Source organism: Hypanus sabinus, chromosome 4, assembly GCF_030144855.1.
Source record: "Hypanus sabinus isolate sHypSab1 chromosome 4, sHypSab1.hap1, whole genome shotgun sequence".
In the NCBI taxonomy this organism is placed as follows: Eukaryota; Metazoa; Chordata; class Chondrichthyes; order Myliobatiformes; family Dasyatidae; genus Hypanus; species Hypanus sabinus.
The window spans coordinates 37,960,012-37,987,195 of NC_082709.1; the positions used below are offsets into that span (position 1 = coordinate 37,960,012).

General features: G+C 38.6%; 1 protein-coding gene across 1 annotated transcript in view; it reads right to left on the reverse strand.

Moving 5' to 3' along the window:
* The window catches only part of LOC132392663 (collagen alpha-2(V) chain-like), a 255,184-nt gene that overhangs the window by 31,029 nt on the left and 196,971 nt on the right, over positions 1-27,184 (reverse strand). Inside the window, exons 26-43 of the mRNA XM_059966857.1 lie at positions 23,944-23,997; positions 19,296-19,394; positions 18,284-18,337; positions 18,116-18,169; positions 17,522-17,575; positions 16,505-16,558; positions 12,873-12,917; positions 12,686-12,784; positions 11,864-11,971; positions 11,706-11,759; positions 10,840-10,893; positions 10,629-10,682; positions 7,306-7,359; positions 6,302-6,409; positions 6,158-6,211; positions 5,248-5,301; positions 4,260-4,421; positions 763-870 (exon numbers count right to left, since the gene is read on the reverse strand). Coding sequence (XP_059822840.1) covers positions 763-870; positions 4,260-4,421; positions 5,248-5,301; positions 6,158-6,211; positions 6,302-6,409; positions 7,306-7,359; positions 10,629-10,682; positions 10,840-10,893; positions 11,706-11,759; positions 11,864-11,971; positions 12,686-12,784; positions 12,873-12,917; positions 16,505-16,558; positions 17,522-17,575; positions 18,116-18,169; positions 18,284-18,337; positions 19,296-19,394; positions 23,944-23,997 — 1,323 coding nt within the window. The remainder of the gene's footprint in view (positions 1-762; positions 871-4,259; positions 4,422-5,247; positions 5,302-6,157; positions 6,212-6,301; positions 6,410-7,305; positions 7,360-10,628; positions 10,683-10,839; positions 10,894-11,705; positions 11,760-11,863; positions 11,972-12,685; positions 12,785-12,872; positions 12,918-16,504; positions 16,559-17,521; positions 17,576-18,115; positions 18,170-18,283; positions 18,338-19,295; positions 19,395-23,943; positions 23,998-27,184) is intronic.

Below are 27,184 nucleotides of genomic sequence, written 5' to 3' on the forward strand. Positions count from 1 at the left end.
GACAGAGGTTGAGAGGTGACCTAATAGAGGTGTACAAGATGATGAGAGGCATTGATCATGTGGATAGTCAAAGGCTTTTTCCCAGGGCTGAAATGGCTAGCACGAGAGTGCACAGTTTTAAGATGCCTGGAAGTAGGTGCAGAGGAAATGTCAGGGGTAAATTTTTACGCAGAGAGTGGTGTATGCATGGAATGGGCTGCCAGTGATGGTGGTGGAGGCGGATATGATAGGGCCTTTTAAGAGATTGCTGGATATGTACATGGAGCTTAAAAAAATAGAAGGCTATGGATAATCCTAGGTAAATTCTGAGGTAAGGACATGTTTGGCACAGGTTTATGGGCTGAAGGGCTTGTATTGTGGTGCAGGTTTTCTATTGTTCTATAATTAACGGTTTGGAACAAAACAACACGTATAATTTGAAACATTAAAAAATCTGCAGATACTGGAAACCCAAAGCAACACACACAAAATGCTGGAGGAAATCAGTGCACCATGTTGCATCTGTGAAAAAGAATAAACAATCAACACCCTGTGCCCAAAACATCGACACTTACTCTTTTTCATAGATGCTGCCTAGCCTGATGAGAAAGATGCCTTTTAATGAAATGTAATTCAATTAACAAGGATTGAAGTCAAATAAATGATTACAGTTTTCATGGTACAGAGCTGCTTTCATAATTATTAAATTACTTACAGCTTTTGTTTATGCTTAGGCAAAATGAAGCTCTATGGGAATGAAGCAATTAATAATACAATACTCACAGCTTGGCCCGGTAGACCAGGCATGCCTCTCTCCCCACGATGGCCTGGCATGCCTGCAAGACCTCTTTGTCCTGTTGTACCTTGTGGACCTGGAGGTCCATCCGGCCCCTGAAAGTCACAAGAAGACACATCATCAAGATAGCAATTGGGAAAAGAGGGCTGCAGCACCAGGTGGAACACAAACTAAAATAGCTGTTGCGAGTGTTTACTGAGAAGAAAATCATGGTTTCTCATGAGATAAGGGAAACTTAAGGTGATGTCTTAGAAGCTGTTCATATCACCAGTGTGGAACTATTTGCAGCCTTATGGCGCACTAAGGTGGATAAATCCCTGGGGCCTGACCATATACACTCTTCACCTTTGTGGAAGGCTAAAGAAGAAATTGTAGAGGCCCTTGAAGAGCCATTTGCTTCATCATTAGCCACTGGTGAAGTTCCCCAAAACTGGAATGTGGCCAGTGTTGTTTAAGAAGGGTAGCAAGGACAAGCCAGGGAACTACAGGCCGGTCACCCTAACATCAGCAGTGAGGAAGTTACTGGACAGAATTCTGAGGGAGAGCACTTGGATAGACAGATTAGGAGGGATCAGCATGGTTTTGTCTGTGTAACGTCATGCTTCGTGAACCTTTCAGAATTTCTTTGAAAAGGTAACCAAAAACGAACATGAGAGTAAGGTGATGGATTCTGTCTGCTTGGAATTCAGCGAGGCCTTCAATAAGTCCCACATGGTAGGTTGGTCTTGAACACTGGGTCCCAGGGAACCCAGGGAGAGCTAGTTAAGTTGTTTCAAAATGGGCCCAGTGGTAGGAAGCTGAGGATGGTGGCTTAAGGTTCTTTCTCAGAATGGAAACCAGTAATTAGTGGTGTATCACAGGGGTCGCTGTTGAGAATATTGTTATTTGTAAGTTATATATATAACTTGAATGTAAATCTGAAAGACAATCAGTGAGCTTTCAATGACACAATATTAGGAAGTATTTTTGATAGTGAAGAAGGTTATTGGAGATTACAAGAGGATCATGATCAGTTCAGGAAATGGGCTGAGGAGTAGCAAAGGGATTTCTATAGAGATGTGTGAGATGATGCGTTTTGGAAAGTCAAACAAGCATAGAACCGACACTATGAATATAATGGAACAGAGAGACACAGATGTGCATGTGCATTATGCATTGAAAATGGTGTCACAAGTAGACGGGTAGTGAAAAGGTGTTTAGCCTGCTGGTCTTCATTAGTCAGGGCACTGAGCAGAGGTGACTGGACATTATGTTACAGTTGTACAAGAAGTTGATGAGGCCACACCTGGAGTACTGTGTATAGTGTTGGTCACTCTATTATAGGAAAGATGTGATTAAATGGGAGAGAATGCAGGAGAGGTTTAGAAGGATGTTGTCAGGACTAGAGTGCCAACGTTATAGGGAGAGGATGGCCAGACAAGGTCTTTATTCCATGGAATGCAAGAGAATGAGAGGCAACATTATGGAAATACTTAAAACTATGAGAGGCACAGATGCGGTTGATAGTAACAGTATTTTCCCCAGCGTAATGGAGACCAAAACAAGGGGTTATAGGTATGAGTACAGAATAAGAGGGGAAAGATTTAAAAGAGACGTGAGGCACAACTGTTCGTATAAGAGGGTAGTGATTATATGGAAGTAGCTGCCAGAGGAAGTGGTTGAATATAATTGTATCATTTAAGAAGCACTTGGATAGGTACAAGCAGGAAAAGAAAAGGGACAAATGCAAGAAATTGGGACTAGCTTGGTGGCCACCTTGGTCAGTATAGGTTTGATGGGCCCAAGTGCCTGTATCTGTGCTGTATTGCTCTATGATCAACGACTAGCTAAGAGTTATCTGTATCTTAATGGGGCTCAGCTAGACTTTTTCAGGAGGAAATAGTTAATATATTCCATGCAAATTTCCTCAACTGTTCACACTGTTTCATCCAAATCACTGCTCATTATGCACTGAGCCTCCTCGTATGCAGAAGTTCATTTGACTACATATACACCATCACTGGAGTAGATTTATGCCCTGAATTGAGACATTACTGAGATATTAGCATTTTTCATGCATCAAAGACTCTTCCAAACTTCTACAGATGTATGCCAGAGAACATTCTGACTGGATGAATGGCCGCCTGGTACAGAGCCTCCAATGTGCAGGACTGCAAGAGGCTGCTGATTGTTGTAGACTCCACCAGCTTGACTATGGGGCCAACTCTTCACATCAACGAAGATATTCAAGAGGCGATGCCTCAAGAAGGTGGCATCCATCATCCATCACTAAACATTGTCAACACCCAGGAGATGCCCTCTTTGTGATGTCATTGTCAGGGAGCAACTACAGGAGTCTAAAGACCCAGACTTACTGTTTTAGGAACAGCATCTTCCCCTCCCCCACCAGATTTCTGAACAACCTACGAATTCAGGAACACTACCTTATTATTCCTCCTTTGCTCGATTTGTTTATTTTTGTAACTTATGGTAATTTTTGTGCCTTGCACTTTTCTGTTGCTAAAAAACAACAAATTGCATGACATATGCAAGTGATAATAAGCCTGATTCTGATTTAAAAGCAGCAAACTTTTCCCTGCCATCACCACTGCAACATTGTCCATTTGCTATTTGTTTTACACCAGGAAAATAGGCAAGAAATTGGCTTCCACAGGCAGTTTTGGTATCAATGGATCAATAGTAATGTTTGACTATCCAGATCTGCTAATAGCTTCCTTTTGAGTTTTTTCTAATACAGAAATAGATGTCAGATTTTAAACCTGAATAACTGTGACCAATATCAAATTTGTTCTATATACTGTACAAATTATTAAATCACTCCAAATATTAGTTCATATATGTGTTTATAGTTCAAGTTCTTAACTTTTATCAATACAATATTAGATATAATTTTTTCTCCAGGTATGTGTGGCTGTCTGACATGTTGATTAATCTGCATAGACACAACTGTTTTACACCACCTGTGCTTTAAAAATAACTGAGCCTGAAAAGTATGTCATTAATGGAGCAAACCTCTTTTCTACTTATAAACTAACCCTTGCTGGTCAGCAGTTTGTAGATTATGATTGCTCAAGTGATCAGCCAGGTAACCTTAAATTAATGAAGATTTCTGCCTCCACCTCCTCTTCAGAAATAGGTTCCAGACCCCGACACTCACTAGGCAAATAAAATCCAATAGCATGACCTGTCGACGATCTTTTCCACTCCAGTGTCTTTTACTCATCATCATGACCTGTTCGTGGTACTCATCTCATCACTCTACCGATGATGGAATAGTTTCAACACTTTTGTTGCTACGGCTTGCTACTTTTGTTTCTATTGTTACATGGATCAGTCATTGAGATCCATGAGCCTAGAACTGTATCAGCATAGAAACTTAATTTTTTAATTGTAGTGATAATATTACAGCTAGATTCAATTTCACTGAACATGTTTTTCCAACTTCACGCTGAGATACAATTTTCAAAATTCTAATTGCACTTACAGTTGGACCATCATCTCCGGGTTCACCTTTATCACCAGGACTACCGGGTATCCCTGAGGGGCCAGGATCACCAACCTTTCCAGGTGAACCAGTGTCACCTCGCAGACCTGGAGGTCCTTCCTTTCCAGTAGCCCCTAAGGGACCAGCAGGACCTGGGTCACCCTTAAAAAGAAATAAGGATGGTGAATTCATGATCTCATTATCTTGGCACAGATTGAACCTAATTCTTGCTCATATTTTCTTATTCCTCATTTTTTCCTATCACTGGGTAGAAAGTAAACAAGTGGCTTTCACAAAAAGCCAGGATTGATAATAATACTTATTTTTCACCATGCTTAAGTACCATTTTACAGTGCAATATACTTATATAGGCATCCGTTAGTCTCATGAGACCATGGATTTGCGTCTTGGAAGGTTTTTCCAGGGCACAGGCCTGGGCGGGGTTGTATGAGAGACCAGCAGTTGCCCAAGCTGCAAACCTTCCCCTCTCCACGCCACCGATGTTGTCCAAGGGAAGGGCACTGGGACTCTTGGCACCAGTGTCGTCGCAGAGCAATGTGTTGTTAAGTGCCTTGCTCAAGGACACAAACACGCTGCCTCATCTGAGGCTCGAACCAGTGACCTTCAGGTCACTAATCCGATGCCTTGTCCACTAGGACACGTGCCAACACCAACACCAATATACTTAACATTCTATTAACCAGATCTGTCTATAGACTTTTAATTCTCATGACCACATGATTCTGGGGAAGGTGGCCTCTAGTGGAAAAACATGACCATATTATCTCAAGACAATTCAAGCCAACTGGCTTCAATCAACTCTTGGAGGAAAAAAAGCCTGTTGCTATTTTGATATGGAATCAAGGCAAATCATTATTAAGCTAATACAGAAGGCATCTTAAATGAAAATGTAAAATGTTTTTAAGGACGTTGGGCAGAGCCCTCAGACCAATTAGGAATTTTGAATTCCTTGAAGACTACTACTCACAGTTGGTCCTGGTGGTCCAACTCTCCCTGCAGGCCCAGGAAAGCCAGTGGGACCCTATTATAGAGAAAACATGGTTAACACACAATCCGGATTCTGTAAAGCTTTTTAATATATCTGCAATTCTCAACATGGCACCTACAGCTCTTTGTGGAAAAAAGCTTGCCCGCGCATCCCCTCTAAATTTACCCCATCTCATCTTAAAGCCATTCCTTCTATAATTGAATGGCTTTACCCAATGAAAGAGATATTGCCTATCTCCTTATCTATGCTTTTATAAACATTTTATAATTTTATCATTTAGCATTTTATAAACATTTCTCATCTTGAAGCTGCATAGAAAATAATCCAAGTTTGTTCATCCTTAAAGTTCACACCCTCGAATCAAAGCAGCATACTGGTAAACCCCTTCAAAAAACTTTCTAAAGCCTCCACCTCTTTACAGTAATGAAGTAACCAGAATTGTAGGTAATATTCGAAACATGGTCTAACCAAAGTTCTATACAACTGCATCATGATTTCCTGACTCTTATGCTCCATGTGACTAGCAAAGGCAGGCGTGTCATACACCTTCATTACCACTCTATCTATCTGTGTTTCCACTTTCAGGGAGCTATGGACTTGGATTCCAATATCCCTCTCTACATCATTATGCTGATGACCACATAAGCGGTTGTACTAAAATTTACAAAGGTAAGCCATAGTGTAGGGTTCTAAAACAATAGAAATCTGCAAGCACATTATTGTAAAGTGAAGCTATCTTTCACATGTGGATAAAAGGCTTCATAATATTATAAACTGTTTCCTGATATAGCACACTAATACATTTTTCTATGGACAGAAGTAATAAATAGAAATATTCAAAGCAAACAACAACAGAAACAAAAAAAACATGTTTAAAAATGAAACCTACAGGTGCTCCCTGAGTGCCACGTCCACCTTTAAGTCCAGAAATTCCAATAGGGCCCTAGAAAATGATTTAAGAGATTTAAGCTGAATGGCTTGCCCGTAATTATACATTTTTAATATTTTTAATCTCTTCTGTTGATGTACTTACTGGTGGACCCGGGGATCCTGCAAGTCCCTGTGGTCCTGGAGAGCCAGCGTCACCCTTCTGACCAGGCTCACCAGTTTCACCTTTAACTCCAGGTTGTCCGTCACTTCCCTGGTCAGAATGAAATTGAGCAGTTTAGTGGGGAGCTAAAACATGAATTTAGGTATGAAAGTTATTTTCACAGATTACATCTTTGTTGTTCTGAAGAGAATTTCACTTATGCTACAACTTAATGCTTAAAGCAGTTAGATTTGGGCAATGCTTCGTGTACTTGGCCTTCCACTGTTTCTCCAGTATGATTCATCATGTGATTTTCTCCCACTTGAGTTCAAAGATTGTCACTTGGTATTTGTGTACAGTCTGAGTAACAGGCAAAATGATCAGGTCCACCCCACTGGTGGGCTAGACATCTTAGTCATTACACCAAAAGTCAGCAATGCTTTCTTGATAAAACCACAATCAGGATACGCAAAGTTCCTCCCGATAAGTAGAGGTACAAATTAATGAGCTCATCCTATTACCACTGTCCACAATAACAGCAGGGGTTTCTACCAGACTTTTAAAAAATATGTGCTCATGTTAAGTGGACGCCACTGACTAATTGCCTATTGCCAATTGCCTTTGAGCAGTGTCTGCCTAGACCGTATCAATGGGCAGATCACAGACAATCTCATCACTGTGCATCCGGAGGGTCATTTAGGCCAGACCAGGCAAGGGCAGACTTTCTTCCCTAAAGGATATCAATAAAAGATAATCTTTATTAATGACATTTTATAGCATCATGAACCCCATTCGTGATATCTGACTTATTATATATGGATTTATTTAATTAATTGAATACAGTTTCCTTAACTGCAATTTGAAATGGTACGTCATGGATAATTAATCAAGTTATCTTTAATTCTAGTCTGGTAACACAGCCATTGTACTTCTATACCTCTGTGAAACATTTGATTGATAAGGAACAAATTCCTTACAGAGAAACATTTTGGACACAGATAACCTACCGGAGGTCCAGCAAATCCAACAGGGCCAGTGGTTCCAGTCTCACCACGAGAACCCTGGAAAAGAAAAATGTAAGTCACTGTCCAGAATGTCACAAAAAAATATTCCTGTGAGACTGCATGTTACGTTATTGATGTAAATTGAGGTGGCTATTCTGTTAAACAAATGAATGAACTTTAAAAACCAGAAAAATAAGGCATCCAACATGTCTGACTCCTTCAAAATCACCAGTCCTCTGTTATCTTAAAGTCTCCATTTCTTCTTTATTTTTAACAATTTATTTATTTCGCTCTTGAACTCTTTACTATTTTCACTGGATCTTACTTTTACTTAATTGCTTGGAAAAGTTAACACCTGCCTTAAATTGAAAGGCTGTTTCATAATTAGCCTTGCATCCACAGATATACAAACTATTTACCCTAATACATAACCTCCAGCTCCTGCCATTTTCAATACAACATAAATGTAATGAGGTTGAGATATTCCTTCAAGTGCTATGACAGCAACTGATTGTTGTATTGTCCGTCCTTGGTACAAGCATTCTATCATGGATCCATAAATCATTATACAACAAAAGCAATACATTTTGAGATAAGACCAGAAGCCCATTGTCAAAATAAAACGATGTTGCATTGCATAATTCAGATTCGGTTATTTGTCGCATGTGCATTAGATCATCCAGTGAAATGTGTCATTGGCGAGAAGAGCAATGTGCTGGCGGCAGCCGGTAGGCGTTGCAAAACGTTCTAGCGCCAACATAACCTGCCCACAACACTCGGCAGAACAACACCAAACACAACAAGCAACTAAATAACAACAGCAAAACAAGCCCCATTCCTCTATACCACCTATCTACCCACGCACGCACAGAGTCCACCAAACCCAGAACAGACAGTCCTCGAATCTGAATCGGAATAAGAATTAAATAATATAAAAATGGGTTTGGGATTACAATTAATCCTTTCCTGTGTGATGTAGTGTAGACAGCACATCAAGTTCAAGTTTAAATTTTCCTCTCATTCCATTGGAGACAGCTTTGACTGTGACTTTCTCCTCAGCAGGGGCCCCAGTACATGAGTGGTGATATCCCAATCAATATGGTCTCCGTGATGCAATCCATACTCAGAGGCAGACAAAGTAAAGTCATACTGGTGATCAATGTTAAGAGTGAAGTCCTTAAGACCTGGATCCAATGAAGCAAGATGTTGAGCAATGCCTTGCTCGTGCTGAAGATCAGCGAAAGCATTTTCCAATCCTCCATCATACTCACTCCTGCACCAGCACTACATAAGCTCAGTTTTCACTTTGGCAACTGTACACTCACCAGCAAACCTCTGGCAGTGAGCTTGAGGTTTGTTGGTAGAAACTCAACTTTGCTGCTGCCTCCATAAACATATCTTGCAGCTTTCCCAAACTCAATTTAGAATTACAAAATCATAATGACGGAGGAGGAGGCCATTTTGCCCATCATGTTGGCAGATTTGTTGAAGACCCAAGTGAATGTGACTGCTGAGCAGGCTTCGGGGTGTAGCTCAGTAAATCGGGGTTAAATTCTACAGAAACTTGCCTATAATGCTAAAGAATGTGGAGTTGTCCAATAGCATTGTATAGCAATTAAGAAATAAAAGCAAAATTGTCCATTCAGTCTCTTGTGAATATTCCCTCATTTAATACGATAATGACTAAATTTTTTACCTCAGCACCACATTCCTGCATTAACTCCATAACCTTTGATTCCCTAAGTTTCTTGTGGTAAACCATGTATATAGGTGGTAACTGGGTTATCTGTCTGGGCATGCCTGGACACGGCCCTCTGGCTCCTCCCACAGACCCCTGAAAAAAGGCGATTGTGTCACTGCTCCTCCCACTGTCCGGGACAGACATACAGCATGGACGTGGATCCATTTTACTGTTAATAGAAGCCTTTCAGTACTTACTCTACTTCCAGTCTTTTGGAGTAATTGACAGCGCATCATTTCTAAAACTCTTTCTACAATGTATCCTTCGCAGCAAGCACAGAAGTGGCTGGTAACTTAATATACACTGTTGCAGATTTAAGTTTGAGGTTTAATCTCTCGGCTTCCAATGCAGCATCAACAAATGCATGCAGCATGCAAAGTGCTATAGATAGTCGAAGAGTTCTGCTTTGAAATCTTGCTCACCTGTTAGCCAAGCTCAAGTTCAGATTGCTGCAGTTTGGTGATTTAAAGAACTTTCAAGGAGTCACAATACCCCAGAAAGGTGCCCACTAGTGGACAATTAGAGCGACTGAGTAACAACCTGGAGGAGCAACACTGGCCCTATGAGCACACTTTGCAGTCCTCTAACAGACCAGCCCTAATAATGATCCCACCACTGCCCTTCTATCTCCAGCCAATTGGTTTGGACTCCTCTACTTCATACTGAGATGGGGATGTCCAAGGCTACAGCCTCCAGAAGTTGCCCTCTTAGGCAAACTACTACTTCCTTCGTTGAAAATCAGCAGCCTTCCACCAGCTAAACTACAGCCACTGGTTTGATCCTGCATGGGAGCACTAGGATAAACAGAGGCATGCCAAAGGCAGGCACTGAGGGGACATACAAGACTGATAATTTGAATCTGGTTTGCAATCTCGGACTAGGAGGACCGAGATGGCCTGTTTCCATGCCATGTGATTGTTATATGGTTATATATGGTTAATTTGACATAATTTGATGAATAAATTGGAAACAATTCTCACATTGTGTTTTTATTTTGGTATTGCTGCCAAATAGATATTGTAACCATCAGTGTTGGTTCTGATATTGAACACATGTTCCATTATAACTGTTAAAAACAACATTGAGCTCAAAGGTAGCACCATAACTACAGAGGTAGCATTTAAGTAGAGATGCATGCTGATGTCATCGTATGGTAAGACTTCTCCCCGTACTACTTCCTCATATCATGACACATGGTGGAACTTACACTTCAAATTTTGTGTACAGAGAGGATGCCACTTCGGAATGGGTCCACAGCCCATAAAATCCAGGAAACATTCAGTATAATTTTAAATTTTCCATGCAAAGAGTTTGCAATGTTGCTGCCGAGCAAAATTTTCCTGTCAATTAGTTTCTGTTTTCTACACTCTTATCTTGATGCCTAGGGTGACACAATGTGCTGGTACTTAACATATTTTTGTGGCATACATTTATATTCCATTAAAGATTGGATTTAACGAAAACCAGTGAAAACTACTGGAGAAAGAAAAGCTTCATTTCATCTCGCTTGGCCCATTTCAAAAGCCAATCACGTTGCTGAAAAGGTAGTATCACCGCATTTTCATCTTGAAATATTTTTACTTACCGGAGATCCACGAGAACCTAGAGGGCCAGGAAGTCCAATAGAGCCAGGCTCACCCTACATTTTTGATTTAAAATAAAAATTACTTAGTGTCAAGGAGATAAAGTCAAAATTTGGATCAAAAGCTTTACTTTACAACAAAAGATTATTTGGCATCAGAAAGGATCAGTAAGTGCATTTTATATAATTTGAAATGAACTTTTAGCTGAATTACCTTATCTCCAGCTATACCAGGACTGCCAGGTAGACCTGGAGAGCCAGGCAGACCCTGTTGCAAAAGAATACAGCAGCAAAGAAAGTGTCAATCAAACAATATTTGGTATTTTAAACATAACAGATAACAGAGGATAGAGTTTATGGGATCATTGATAATTTGGAGCTGGGAAGAAAGTGCATAGAGAGGGCAGAAAGTTGGGACATCAGGGATTCTTACACTCTTATCCTATTTTCTCGGCAAACCTTGATTTTACTTTTCAATACATTTCCCTCCTAACTGCTGGGCAAGTTAATGAGTTGGGGCTCACTGTGAGAGTTTTGTCTTCTGCAGGGTCACATTGGGGCCATTAACATCACTTTGTGAAATTACAGCAAAGAACTTTGTCAGAATGAAACAGGTGACCTGTCTTAGTATGTCAGCCAGTGCTAGATTTCATGGCCCACAGAAGCCACTTAACTTACCCAGGATTCATTGCATGCACTTGGCAAATTAGGAAAGAGCTGCCTCAAGAAATGCCTCATAAGCCAGTAGAAAGAATGGGAAGGAAGGAGGGGTGAACCCCTTTTGCTTTGGTTAGGTGGCAGCATGAGCTATATATATATATATCACAGATATATCCCATTATCTTACTTCCCAAGTGATTCTGGAGGGTTATAGGTCAAGTGCATCAACTGGGACTAGCAGGGAGGATACTGTCACTGGCCTGGACTAGTTAGGCCAAAGGGCATACTCTATGACTCTATTACTTTAGTTCTAACTCACTTGGTATAGAAGCTTTCAATCTACTTGATAAGCAGAATATAACTGTGGATGTCACTAATCAATTTTATATACAAGATCAGTAGGGAAAAGTGTTTACTTACTCTAGCACCATCATTGCCTGGACTACCTTCAGATCCTTTTTCACCTGCAATGCCCTACCATTTGAAAATAGGAGTTATTAGACAGGACCTAAGCACCAAAGAGCTTGAACAATCTATTCATTCATACATAGAAAAGCTGGGTATATGTGTTTACTTACTCTCTCGCCCTTCGGACCTGAAGGGCCTGAAGGCCCTCGTTCCCCAGGCATTCCTTGAAGACCTGGAGGGCCTGGATCTCCAGTGTTACCAGTAGGTCCAGGAGGACCCTGAAATTTAAAAAAAAAATGGTAGTCACCAGAAAAAGAAGTGACATTGTACTAAGATGCAGACTAACTTGAGAAATTGTTTCTTGCAGGTCATTTGAAGAGCTGTACTTCATAACTTTATTAAACAATTAGACCAACTTCTTTTTTATGCTTTTAGCTGAAAGGACTTCCTACCCATGTCATGCTGAAAGCACTTTTCAAATTAAGATTAGATCATGAGAGATAGAAAGCCTTAATTTGGTCATTTGGCAAAATATGTGACTAACGGTGGGACTGAGAACTATTTTCCAAAATCATTGATTTGCTCTTAACCATTTAATCCACAAGTGGCCCAAGTATGCAAAGGGCAGGAAAGGGAAAACTTATCAGCAAGGATTCCCTATTTCCGAGAAGATTGTCTGCATCTGTTGGAATCAGTTTATAGATATCAAATGAGGACAGGATTGGCGTCAACTTTGCTGCCTCCTGCCTTCGCTCCTGAGGATCGTGCATGAAAAATGGCCAATTGGATAAGGTACAAAGAAGAGTTTATGACAACTGTGAAAACCTGGCATGTGTTACAGTCCTCAAGAGAAAGTTGGATGGAAAACATACACTTTGAATTCCTTTATGTACCTAAACATTCCGAACTGTTAGAGTCCAATTAGAGAAACTACTGTTGTCTAGAAAATAAACAAGATGTATTTAACTGTTGTAATCACTGCTTAATGTTACCTTAGGTCCATCTTTGCCAGCAGCGCCTGGAATCCCTCTGGGACCTTGAAGACCGGGAGGACCAGGCAAACCACGTTCACCAGGAGTGCCACGTTCCCCCTGTGATAGTTTATGATATAATATCAGCAATGGCTTGTTTTCTCAAATAGATAACATACATTTTATAATAGGTTGCAATTGTACTCACTCTTGGACCCAGTTGTCCTAATGGACCAAGGTCACCCGGGATGCCCTATCAAGAGATAAATTCAAATATTAAGGTCATCTGAACTTTTTTTATTTATTGGCAACAAACAATGTTCCAATATTTCACTTCTCCTCAATTCAGAATACTTAAAAACTTAACTCTTCATAGTTTCAAAATAGCAGGATAAAAAAGTAAATGCACATTTCTTGTCTGATTAGATATATCATGAATCTCACATGAAGAAGGAGAAAGATAAAAGATGCAACAATTCTAATTAATACATAAATATTTGACGATGCTGTCACTCATAACTTCTGTCAGACCTTTTTCAACTTCAAAATTTTACTGGACTATTTGATGGGTAGATAAGCAGGACCATAATTTTCTTCACGTTGGTGCTCAAAATTCTCTTCTCAAGTTATGAAGGACAAACAGATCTAATTCAAACCAGCCTATGTTGAATTGTCAAATTACAGTGCTGCCAAATAGTTATTCACTAAATTTGTAATGATTGAGAGGGACATTTGATCCCAAAGAGTTCAAATCATTGCCAACATTCTTAAATTTTCAGCTCTGAAAGTGACTATGATAAGTCACAGTCGGGAGCCAGTGAATCAAAATGGCTGATAGTTATCTTGCCTGCTTCATGTCTCTTAGCTAGCTAGCCGTCCACCACAGTGACTGCTTATCGTTGGTTTGAGTAAGTAAAGGTCCAGATGAAACAAAAAGGGTATTTAAAGTTTCTCATGCCAGAATGTGTTCTTTGAGACCAGTAAATTCCCCAGATGATGGGGGTCACATGCAACAGCTGCTTTCCCAGCTCAGGATCACACGATTAGTCTGCATTGTTCCGTATTCTAAACAACTCCAGTTCGGTCAAAATGCATGGGAAAGTCATTCCTACCAAAATAACAAACACTAGAAGTCAGATATGACAATAAAAACGAAGGAATATTGCTGAATATTTTCAACTGTAATTATGATATTAAAATATCGGAACAGGGGTAGATCATACTGTCATTTAGGTACACTCCACCTTTAAATAAAAGTTATTTTGTTTTATAGTGTACCAAAAGGTATTAAATAATAGTATTAAGGAAAGATAAATGTAGAAGGATATATTAATGGCAAAGTAATATAAAATAAATACAAAATTAAAACATTTGCTGGAAAAGCTGATCAAAGTAAGGTTCAGAAAATTCTAACACGGTAATATACTCTCCCAAATACAGGAATATTATTGCCTCCAAGGTCCTGTTTAGGATACACACTTCTACTTTCATCATTCTATTCACGTCCTCACCATTGACTGGGTTAAATTCCAAGAAAGCCCTCTCTGACACCATGGGGGGGGGGGGGGGGGGGGAGTTCCAAATCAAAGAAGTACCAATACAATCTCTTAGAACCTGTTCAGCACAACTTTGTGGGCTGAAGGACCTGTATTGTGCTGTAGGTTTTCTATGTTTCTAACAAGGACAAAAATAAATGCTTCATTGCTAGACTGACTTAATATATGGTATAGTTTCTCCACCCTGAAGGTGGCCACATCATGGCACATAAGAAGGCCATGGATCGACATGATCAGAACCGGAATGGGAATTGGAATTAAAATACTTGGCTACCAGGGAGTTCTGCTTTTGGTGGATGGAGTGGAGGTGCTTGACAAGGCGGTCCCCCAATTTATGAAGGGTCTCACCACTAAAGAGGAGGCTGCACCGGGAGCACTGGATACAATAGACATCCCCAGCAGATTCGCAGGTGAGGTGTTGCCTCACCTGAAAGGACGTTTGTGACACTGAATGAATAAGGAGGTGTAAGGAAAGGTGTAACACTTTGACCACATGCAGGGATAGAAATTAGTGGGGAGGAGCAAATGGAGAAGGGAATCACAGAGGGACCATTAGAGATCCCTCCGGAAAACAGAGAGTGGGTGGGGGGTGGTGGTGAAGGTAAAAATGTATCTGGTGGTAATGGTAGGATCCCTTTGGGAATGGCAGAATTGTGGAGAATGACGTGTTGGATGCAGTAGCTCATAGGGTGGTAGTTAAGGACAGGAGTAACGCTATTTTAGGATTTTTTTTAATATTTAAAAATATCTCTATTATCAAAATAAAAACTATTTGCTTCTGAAGTAACATGCATTAAGGGACAGGTTTTTGTTTATAAAATTTGGATATTGCTCAAAAATATAATATTTGCATTGTGGCTTTTAACTATCTGCTTGGTTTTGAAGGATTTTTTTCCCCATAAATGTAGTACTTTTGCATTGTTGGCAGAGCAAGCTTATTGCTTCTCGTGCACCTCAGTCAAACAACAAAGAGCAACTGGTTCAATTGGCCACAATCAATGAATGCCCAATTGTGGCAACAAATCAAACATACTCTCCTCATAAATGCATCAATTAATTTCCTGTAAAATAGCTGTAAAACATACTGTTCTGTGGGTAAAATGTTGAAAACACATTAAACAAAAGTACCTATTGTTCAAACCTGAATTCAAAAACCTTTCGACATGAGCTTGAATTGAATTAAGCCAATAAATGAGCATGTGTCGGTGGTATACACTCACTAATTCATTAACATTTTCCTGTGCCAGAAGAGTTGCTTCCATTATCAACTGCTTGCGTACAATGCTAATCGTTGTTTTCAATGTATTTATTTTACAGGATATTGGTATCATTGGTAAAAAGCAACATTTATTGCCTATCCCTGACATTGAAAGTAGTGGAGAGGCTCCTTCCAAGAGATTGGATTGCAGGATGTCATCAGAGAATATTTTAAGGAGCTGCCTATAGGCTATACTGAGAAAGGATAGTAGATTTCTTCCTGAGGGGGACATAATTGAACTCAATGTTTCTTTCAAGGCATTCCTGATGACTTGTTCACCAAACAAGATTATTAACTCAGCAGGTCTGGCAGCATTCGTTGCCCAAACGGATGCTGCCCGACCTGCTGAGTTCATCCAGCTTTTTTTGTACATCTTGATTGGACCACAGCGTCTGCAGTGCACTTTGTGTTTAAGATTATTAACTGGCTTTATAGTTCTAAACTGTGGTGGCATTTGGTGTGTTAGTCTAGGATTCTGGATTTCAGGATCCTAAGGAAAGTAAAGTTAGTACAAGAGGCAAAACTGGTCCCTATTTCACCATTATCATGTCAAGTTTATTGTCATATGCACAAACACAATGAGGTACAGATACAACTAAAAACTTGCTTGCATCACAGAAAGGTAGATCCAGAAACAGTATTGATTGATGTTCAATTCCAGAGACTTCATTCGTATGAAAACACATTAAATGTTCATTCTAAAGTTACTCCTTGGACTCCAGGCCAAAACTTTAATTGGTCGGTTCTTGTTATTGATCTCAGTTTCAATGGAATGGAATGAACTACTTAGTCAAAAAGCCAAGCTCTACTTTTATCATTGTTCAGTTAGTGTCCACTTTCAGGCTTCTTAATCTGGTTTAAGTTATAATTTCATGGCAGAATTACTTAACTGCGACCATAATTTTTCGTTAAGATTTCAAGTATATTTATGTGGATAGATATTTCCTTTTTATTAATTGTCAATAGCTTAGTTACATATCTTTTGGTATATCCAACAAACAGAAAACATATCAAACTTTATCTTACCTCACTTCCAGGTTTACCGGATTCACCAGGAGGACCTGGAGGTCCAGGGAGACCCTAAAACATTGAGATGTACAAAATAAAATGACATTTAGTTGTGGTGTAGGTGAGAGTCAGAAAGAAAACTCAAGAATGCAGAAAGATACATATGATCTCGTCTTTCACTTCACCTATAATCAAATGGTTGATATTTTCTGAGTAAGATCCACCAGTTATAAAGGCCAAGGAGCTGCTGAAATAGTTTTTAGATGTACGTACAATGATGTTGGCTACTGACATTGAAACAAATAGCTCAAAATCCTGCAATTACACCATTGGACAATTGTATAAAAATTGTGAACTAAAATTTCATTGATCAAACTTATTTTTTAAATTTCTAAAGTAGTAGATTTAGCAAGTGTTCGGAAATTGCTCTTTAGTATTGTGATTTCACGGGTAATTGATTCATGTTGTGCTGTAGAGATCTCCTATGGTATCCATTAACTAAGGCTTTGTGATTTCTTTATTCAAATTGTAACTATGATCAAAGAATCTGTCAACAAGATAATTCACCTTCATGGTACTGGCATAATATATACTTAATTTCTAAATATATTGTACAATATAGTGTATTTAATATGTAAAATTTCATGTGCCCATCTAACATTACAAATGGCATTCAGTGCCGATAGAAGAGGTAAATGATTCCACCAGGATTTAGCATTCAAAGTTACCATTAGAAAGACACTAATTGTTACCTATTCCAGCCTTGCATACTGTGGTGAAATACATATACCTGTCTGGTATATACCCGCACCCACTGCTGACTGCTCCTGTGGCTCCTCCCACAGACCCCTGTATAAAGGCGATTGGAGGCATGGCTCTGATGGTCTCTTGCTGCTGACAGTGCTTTCTTCCAGCTAATAAAACTCTCTTGCCTCAAGTCTCCGAGAGTTATTGATGGTGCATCACATACTGACAAAAATGTTTCAGGAATTATTCAACAGTAAAGTTTTAACAAAAATATATTTCTTTACATACCTGGAACCCTGGAGGACCAGGAGGGCCTTGTTCTCCTCTGTCACCTGCTTTACCCTGTCCAAAGGCAAAACAAAAATGCATCAAGCTTATTTGGCTTCTTATTTGTAGTGAAGTTACAATTACATTGTTTAAATATATAATATTAATTTCACTATAAGTAACACAGAGCTCTACATGCTTAAGATTTACTTCTATGTGTTGAAACTAGATTATCATTTAATCCTGGAATTAAGTATCTATTAAATCTAGCAAAATTGATCCTGTCTGGTTTTCCCAATTTGGTCAACTTCATGATGGCATTTGCTTAATTTAACATATTTAGAGAAAAAAAGTACCGTTCTTGCCCTGTTGCAAGGTCATAAGAGGACATTATCTATCAGTTGTTCTGGTATCCATCAGGCTCAGACAAGATTATTGTTCTTAATTAGAGCAATGTTTTGATCTTGGTTAATCTATTAAAATATGAAAAACACCCACTTACCTTATTTTTCTATTATATAAGCAATATTGAGCTTTGATCTTAAAAATGGTAATTAACTGATGAATTTATGAATCCAAATTGTATCTATACACAAAGACATAACTCAGATTTACCTTTGGACCAACATGGCCCTGAGGTCCAGTTTCTCCATCCTTGCCAGGAGTGCCCTAATATTAAAGTGAAAAATAGAAAGAAGCCTGAACAAACAGCTTTTATTATAGTAATTTTAAAAAAAGAGAACTTTGTGAACAATTTGCAAGTCATTAAAAGTTGTCACTTACTCTTTGACCTGGTGCACCAGATGGTCCCCTCTCACCAGTCTTACCTGGATCACCCTATAAATACAAGTTTATTAGCAAGACGACTTAATATAGATAATACCCAGCTGTGCTATGTGTATCACTGCACTCTGTAAGGATGATATTGTTTCTACTTTTGTTCATGTGTTTGTTGCCTTTCCTGCGAGCATAACAGTCACCTTTTCTAAATATTCAATATTAAATCTTATAATCTTTAGTTTAAATTTCTCACTTGTATTGTAACTAATAAACTAAACAAAAATAAAAATTTTCAAAAGCCACTGTAAATGTCAACTATGTAGAACTAATGCGCTCATTCAATTTTGATTTAGGAATGATTCAGAAAATGTGGATGAAGACAGCTGACTTTATTTGTCTGTGGAGTATGCTAGTCAATGTGTGGTGACGGTGGCCTGGAACGCAGCTGACTTTGAATACACACATGCGGCTAAAACCAATTTCATTTTAGTTCAGAGAGGACGTACCCCTGACTAAAGATTTCTTAGCATGTGAAAATACATGATTGTGTTGATTATGATTAACAGCAAATAACATGCCAGACTGAAACATAAATAAAAAACTGAATCGAAACCAGAAAAATCCAAGCCCAATATAAAATTATAAACACATAGCTGATCGTTAGCAGTGAAAATTGATTGATATTTAACTCTGAATTTATAACAAATTATCGATAGAAAAGTGGATGCAGTATAGCCGGTGTAAGTACAGTTTATTATTATTTTCAGGGCTACAAAGGAAAAGAATGGGAATAGGGTTAATTTGATTATCCTCTTGAAAGCAAGTATTGACCCAATGGACCAAATAACCTGCTTGTGTCATAGTAAAGAAGTTAGCTCCCTATCGGCATAGCACACACAGAAATTCTGCTCTCCTTTACGATTTTAATTCATTTAGCAACTGACGGGTGCAAAATGGATGTTTTTGATATTTCATACCAATGTATTGCAAATTGAATAACAGGAGCATTACTTACGAAATTACCCCTTGGCCCTACAGTACCCATAGGACCAGGTGAACCCCTCATTCCAGTTGATCCAGCTGACCCTGGGCGTCCATCCTCCCCTGGTGGACCCTGGTAACATATCAACATTGATACTACTAAGTACACCATGCAAAGTACATTATTTCATCTGACATATGCTCTCTCTATCAATATCATCAGGAAACAAAAATTATTGAAAACATTATCCAATATTTCTTCTGAAATGAGGGGGAGTTATGGGTCACAATGTGTGGTTAATAATGTTCCCTTAAGGAAGCTTTTTGTACAGGAAGATGTATTTTGGATCTTCAAGCCGCTGAGAGGCCCATGTTGATTTTTTTCACACTGAACTTGTAGGGCATTAGCTCAGCAAAGGAAGAATGGATTGTGAAGCAAAAAACATGTTCATTCAAGACGGAGTTATTTTATAACCAATGCAATAATCAACTTTCTGATTAGTATTAACTATATACTAACACGATAGAATTTTAAAAAGCCAAATGCGTTCACAGTGCATAAAAGGGAAAACCACAACAATGAAATAATTGAAGATTTCAAATTGAGGGGAAGGAGGAAATACATTTATTAATGCTCAGTATTAAAAGGCAAACCACCATATACCTCAGTCAATTATCAGTGCTAGCTCCGTCAATCAATAAACAGAGGAGGAATAGATATGATGAGGTGATCTCAACTTTATCTAGTGTAACAGACACAATGGACTAAACTGCTTCTTTCAGTGCTGCAAAGTGATTCTGTAAGAAAGAGGAACAGAAGCCTCCTCAATTCTGCTCAGTTATTCAACAAGAATAGGGCCGATTTTCTACCCTGATGCTATTTTTATGCCCTATTCCGGTATCCTTTGATTTCATTAACATCTAAAAATCTATTAGTCTCTATTTTGAATTAAATCAGTGACAGAGTTTCTATAGCCACCTGGGTGGAGAATTCCAAAGATTTACCTCTTAACTAGTGAAAAAATTTCTCATTTCACTCCTAAATAGACTACCTCTTCTTTTGAGGCTGTGATTCCTAAATGAAGACTCCTCAACCAGGTGAAATATCCTCTATATTTCTGCCGCATTGAGACATTTAAGATCTTTGTACGTAGGTTTGCCTCGCATTCTCCTCATTTTAAACAACTGTGATCTTGCCTTCACATGTCAGACCTGCCATTCAAGGAAACTTCATTACACTTCCTCTGTAGGAAATGGATTGTTTTTTGGAAAGGAAACCAAAATTGGAAAGGATATTCCATAGATTGGCAGAGCTAGGGTAGATTCTTTGAGTTTTTCTTCCCTAGGATGGAAATGTTAAATACTAGAGAGTATAACTTTAAGGAGAGAGGAGGAATGTTTGAAGGAAAGATGCAGGGTAGACACAGAGAGTGATGTGTGCCTGGAACACTGCCAGATAAAATGGAGGGAATATGTATCTCAGCAATACCTCAGAGGAATGTAGACCGGCACATGAACAGGCCGGGACTGGCAGGACATTCCATATCCAAGCATTCTGGGACACAAGTCATGGGCCAGAAGGCCTCTTCCTATGTTCTATTATTCTCTGTCCACATTCCAGGAGTGATTTCACTGAGATCCAACATAATTATAGCATGACATACTTAATCCTGCTCACCCGTGCATGAACTTACCCTAAATTGCATACAAAAACACTAATGTCCTCTTCAACATCAGCCCTTCGCATTCTTTTGGTGTTTAATGCTCAGCACTTCCATTTCCTCTGCTGAAGTGGATGCATCATGCTTTCCTCACTGCATTTGATCTGCCTAGTCTGTATCCTATTGGAGGCTCTCCGAATCTTCATCATAAAAGTTCTAAATAAATTTGTTGTCAAAGTAAGTATACCTTTTGCAGCCTTGAGATTCGTTTTCTTGCAGGTATAATTTTCTGGTGAATTGTCCTGATTCACATGCCCATTTAGTTTCATACATTTAGCAAAATAGGAATATTGTTTTTGGTGCTATCAGCGAAATTGTTGATAGATTGTGAAAAATTAGTGCCAACACTCCAATACCTGTGGTTCCCCATCAATCACAGCCTAACAACATCAGAAAGACCATGTATTTCTACTCTGTTTCTTATCTGTTAACCAGCTCTTGATTCATGTGACTATATTACCCATAATTCCATGTGCTTTAACTTAATTCAGTGTCCTCCCATGTGGAGTCCAGTCAGAACTATTCTGAAGATCCAAGTACACCACTTCAATTGTTTCTCTTTCATCTGCTTACTGTTGCAAAAAAAAACTGCAACAGCTTATTTAAAACTGACTTTTTTTCAAAAAACCCATGTAGGTTTTGCTCAACGATTTGTGCATTTCATTTTTTGTATGCTATAGATTCTGTATTTGGTGTGACTTCTGCGATGAATCTTTCAAATACAATCCCAAATGCATAAAATTAGATATAGTACTTAATGGATTGTACTGAGAGTCTAACCCACATTTCATGTCACCACTACAAGATCCCACTGTTATGTTAGTTTTCTGCAGCCCCATGAGACGCATGAGCTTCTGTCCAGCAGAATCATCTAAAGAGTGCACGAGTGGTAGAATGTGTGATTTCATTCTGAGAGTGCTCCAGTAACCTTCAATTTATAGGATTGAAGAACAGTTTAATTATTTCTAAATGTTCCTAATAAGAGACACTTAAAAACAGCGGAAATTGATTTCAATACTTTTATTTAAAAATTATAGTAAAATAACAACGGCTAACAATAACAAGTTTGTTTATTGAAGACATTAATCTATTTTAGCTAAAAAAAGGCCTGGTTAAATAAATAAATAAATAGATAGATAGATAGATAGATAGATAGATAGATAGATAGATAGATCAATCAATGATTGCACACAGATGAATAGGCTGCAATTGTTTCATCAGCCCCAGCAAATCTAAACCTAAGGAGCTATGTACAAAGTACCCCCACCCCTGCCCACCCAATCCCTCAGCTCAGGACACATGTGTATTGGCTTGAGAGTCAATGCCGAGTCCTATGGCAGAGCAGCTGGTCAGCTGCAGTATCAGCAGTCAGGACAGTGGGAGATGCACCTCACCAGCCTTTCTCCATCAATCACCAGAGAAAGCACGTTTTGTCCACATTTTAGTAACCTACAATCACTAGTTTGTAGAATCAAGTGCTTCCTTAGATAGATGACTAATTCAAAGAAAAGGGTACAAAGGATTCTATCCAGTGGAATGGTCAAAATTATAATACATTAAAAATCAAGACATATTTTCAAGAGAGTAAATATAATTTTCTCCTTCTCAGTATTGTAGTGAGTGATTCAAGCAGCCATATAGTTTCCCTGGCCTTTGATAGAGGTACATAAGAAGTAACTCTAATTCTGTGTGAATGTTGGTGGTAACAAATCTTAGATGATCCATTAGAATCAAATAGATTGTTGACCACATTTTAAAAAGCAAGGCCTGTGGGACAGTGACGAGCTCTGATTGCAACTTGGATTTTTATGTTAAAGTGGACCAGTGGGGAAATCTGAAAGGTGATGCCCATTTCAAGGTGCAATAACTAATAAGCATTGAAAACTTCAGCAGCACAACACCAAAATCCAGGTCTACATACATTCATTGGAACTGATCCATCCAGCCAAAATGTGCATTGTCAAGCAGATTGAATACCTCGACGATTTTGTTAACACTTGTCAAACTCAACCTTTCAACATTTTTTAATTTGCTCTGAGCAATATTACTCATCTCAAACGGTATGTTAACAAATAATCATTTTCTAGGTTTATAAACCAACCTCTTTCACAACGTGCAGTGTTTTCTTAAGAAGAAAGGGAAGAGAATGGTGACATTTCACTCTGCTGCATGGGCAGTAAGGTAAAATTGCATTTGTTATCTGATTCTGACAAAAGCTTTTTAGAGATTGCTCACTAAAGCAGATAACATTATTATTCTAACATGTTGATCTTCCTTTTCTCCCTGTACTTATTTATTTATTGACACACAGTGCAGAGTAGGCCCTTCTGGCCCTTCAAGCTAAGCTACCTAGCAATTCTCCAATTTAATGCTAGCCTAATCATGGGACAACTTGCAATGACCGATTAACCTACTAAGCACTACATCTCTGAAATATGGGAGGAAACAGAACACTCTTATAGCACTCCAGAGGACGCTCTGATTAAGCAATAAGCAGGAATTATATTGAAACTCAACATCCTTCTAATTAAGAAACTTAATTGATCAGTCACACTTTTTTTTTGTCAAATATTTTAACTAATGAACTCAGTTAATATTTGCAGAATCAAGAGAAGTGAAACATTTGAAGGAACTGTTCGGAAAGTAAAGTTTGTTAATTTTATAAAACAACTTTATCAAATATTTGATGGGATGATAGTTGTTTATCTGTATTTGTTAAAGTGCTCCACACCTAATCAAGACCTTTTCATTGAACAGATATTATTATGTATATTATTGTAGTAATCGCAGACTATCTGTTCTGTACGTAATGGTTAGGAATAAATGTCAATAATACTGAAAAACAAACCTTAAATAACATAATATAAGAAGCAAGGCCACAGGAAAAACAAGACTATAATAAAGCATAACAACATCCCAGTGAACATCCTTCCTGTGTCATAATCTGATTTGAATACATACCGTAGCTCCAGGTTTGCCCTCTGGACCTGTGACTCCCGAATTTCCTGTAAGGCCCTGTAATTTTAATGAAAAATATTTAATGTTTGAAGTCCATATTAAAATATTCTGTAAATACTGTGTAACAAGATGAAAGTTAATGTAGTAAACATGTGACCAGTTGGCCAATTTATGATTCAGTATCCAATTTTTGGAAAGGAATTTATTTATTATAACTTTTCATTTCTCTCCAAATTCAGTAAATGCAGTATTTCAATTAAACATGTTACTTGCTGAGGCAAACAACTCACTTGCAAATAAACAAGATTTTAATTGCAATGTCTTGGCAAGTTACTGTATAGGATTTTTAAAAGTATTTTCCTTTTTTTAAATCTCATTCCATCTCAGTTTCTTTGTATTCCATTTTCTTTTACATCAAATGCTGATTTTTGCCACTATAACTGGCTAAACTGAAAACCACTGAAGAGACTGAAAGGAACTTGCAGGATCAAGACCGCAACAATATTTATTTAACAACTGTTTTGTTCATATTATTCTTAGTTCATTCATACTAGTGCGTCAAGATTTTATAACATTTAACTGTTCCAATAAAATCACAGAGAATAGACTCACAAACACTAGAAAATGTGCTGATGCTGGCAATCTAAAGCAACACACATACACAAAAAATGCTGGAGGAACTCAGCAGGCCAAGGTCATCATCAGCATCTTTGCCTGAAACGTCAAGTATTTTCTCTTTTCCATAAATGCTGCTTGGCCTGCTGAGTTTTCCAGCATTTTGTGTGTCTTTCTACAGAGAATAGACCACATCTTTTGCAGAGAATTAAATCTTATCCTGCATTATGCAAAATCAGTCACAAAGAAAATGTATAATCAAAAAGGATTTAAAATGAATTCAATTATTATTTCCCTAATCTTCAGTTTATTTAATGTTGAGGTACAGAACACCAATGAGGTAAATAGCGCTAAATGTTGAGCTATAATTTCAAACAAAATAAAAGAGACCATAAAACCATAAGACCTGGGAGCAGTATTAAGCTGTTTGTCCCATCAAGACTGCTCTGCCATTGCATCATGGCTGTCCCACTTTTCCTCTCACCCCCAAACTCCTGACTTCTCCCTGTTCCCCTTCATGCCCTGATCAATCAGGAATCAATCAAACTCTTCAATAAGTATACATAAAGACTTGGCCTCTACAGCTACCCAAGGCAACAAATTCCACAGATTCACCCCTCTACAGCTAAAGAAATTCCTCCTCATCTCCATTCTGAAAAGATGCCCATTTTTATTGAAACTGCGTCCTCTGATCTTAAACACTCCACCTCAGGAAACATCCTCTCCACATGTACTCTATCAAGACCTTTCACCATTCAATATGTTTCAGTAAAGTCACCCCTCATTCTTCTGAATTCCAGTGAGTACAGGCCCTGCACCGTCAAACAGTCTTCATATAACAAGCCATTCAATCCTAGAATAATTTTTGTGAACCTCCTTTGAACCCTCTCTAGTTTCAACTCATCCTTTGTGAGTTGTGAATTTCACTGAGGAAGGCACTAGCAGTATAGTGGAAGTTCCAGGAGTCAGGGGTCATGAAGTGTGTGAAGTTACCATCACTAGAGTGAAGGTTTTTGGGAAACTGAAAGGACTGTAGGTGGATAAGTCACCTGAACCAGATGGTGTACACCTCAGGGTTTTGAAAGGGGTGGCTAAAAAGATTGTGGAAGCTAAAACTGCTCACAATACTCCAAGTGAGGCCTCACCAGTGCTTTATAAAGTCTCAACATTATATCCTTGATTTTATATTCTAGTCCTCTTGAAATGAATGCTAACCTCACATTTGCCTTCCTCACCACAGACACAACCAGAAAATTTAACATTTGGGGAATACTGCACAAAAACTTCCAAATCCCTTTGTGCCTCAGATTTCTGTATTATCTCTCCATTTCAGACATCACCAACCCTTTCATTTCTTCTACAAAAGTGCATGACCATAAATATCCATACTTCCATCTGCCGTTTCTTTGCCCATTCTCCTAATCTGTTCAAGTTTTTCAGTAGCCTCTCTACTTACTCAAAACTACCTGCCTCTCCACCTATCTTTATATCATCTGCAAACATTGCAACAAAGCCATCAAGTCCATCATCCAAATCATTGACATATAACATAAAAATAATCTGTGGAACACCAGCAGTCACTGGCAGCCAACCAGAAAAGGCTCCCTTTAGTCCCACTCGTTGTCTCCTGCCAATCAGCCACTGCTTTATCTATGCTAGAAACTTACATGTAATACCATAGGCAAGTAGCTTGTTAGGCAACCTCTTGTTTGACACCTTGTCAAAGGCCTTCTGAAAATCCAAGGACATAACATCAATCGATTCTCCTTTGTCTATTCTGCTTGTTATTTCTTCAAACAGTTCCAACAGATTTGTCAGACAAGATTTTCACTTGAGGACACTATATAGTCTATTTTATCAGGTGCCTTCAAGTACCCCTAAAGCCACAACCTTAACAATCGACTCCAACATTTTTCCAACCACTGAGGTCAGACTAACTGGCCTATAGTTTCCTTTCTTCTGCCTCTCCCCCTTCTTGAAGAGTGGAGCAACATTTGCAATTATCCAGTCTTCCAGAACCACTCCAGAATCTAGTGATTCTTGAAAGATCATTACTAATGCCTCCCTAATCTCTTTAGCAACCTCTATCAGAACCCTGAAGTGTACACCATCTGTCCAGGTGACTTATCTACCCACAGATCTTTCAGTTTCCCAAAAACCTTCTCTTTAGTGATGTTAACTTCACACACTCAGGGAACTTCCACCATACTGCTAGTGTCTTCCTCGATGTTGCCAAATATTTATTCAGTTCATCTGCCATTTCCTTGTTGCCTCTTTCTACCTCTCCAGCATCACTTTATGGTGGTTTGGCATCCACTCTTGCCTCTCTTTTACACTTTATGTTTCTGAAGAAACTTTTGGTATTCTCTTTAATATTATTGGTTAGTATACTTTCATATTCCATTCTTTACTTTCTTAATAACTTTTTTGTTGCCTTCTGTTGGTTTTTAAAAGCTCCTTAATCCCCTAATTTCCTACTTATTTTTGCACTATTATATGCCCTCTATTTGGCTTTTATGTTGGCTATGACTTCATAGTACCATTAGAATGCTTCTTCATTTTTGGGATGTACAGTGCATTTAAAAAGTATTCACCCCCCCCCCCCGGAAGTTTTGATGATTTATTGTTT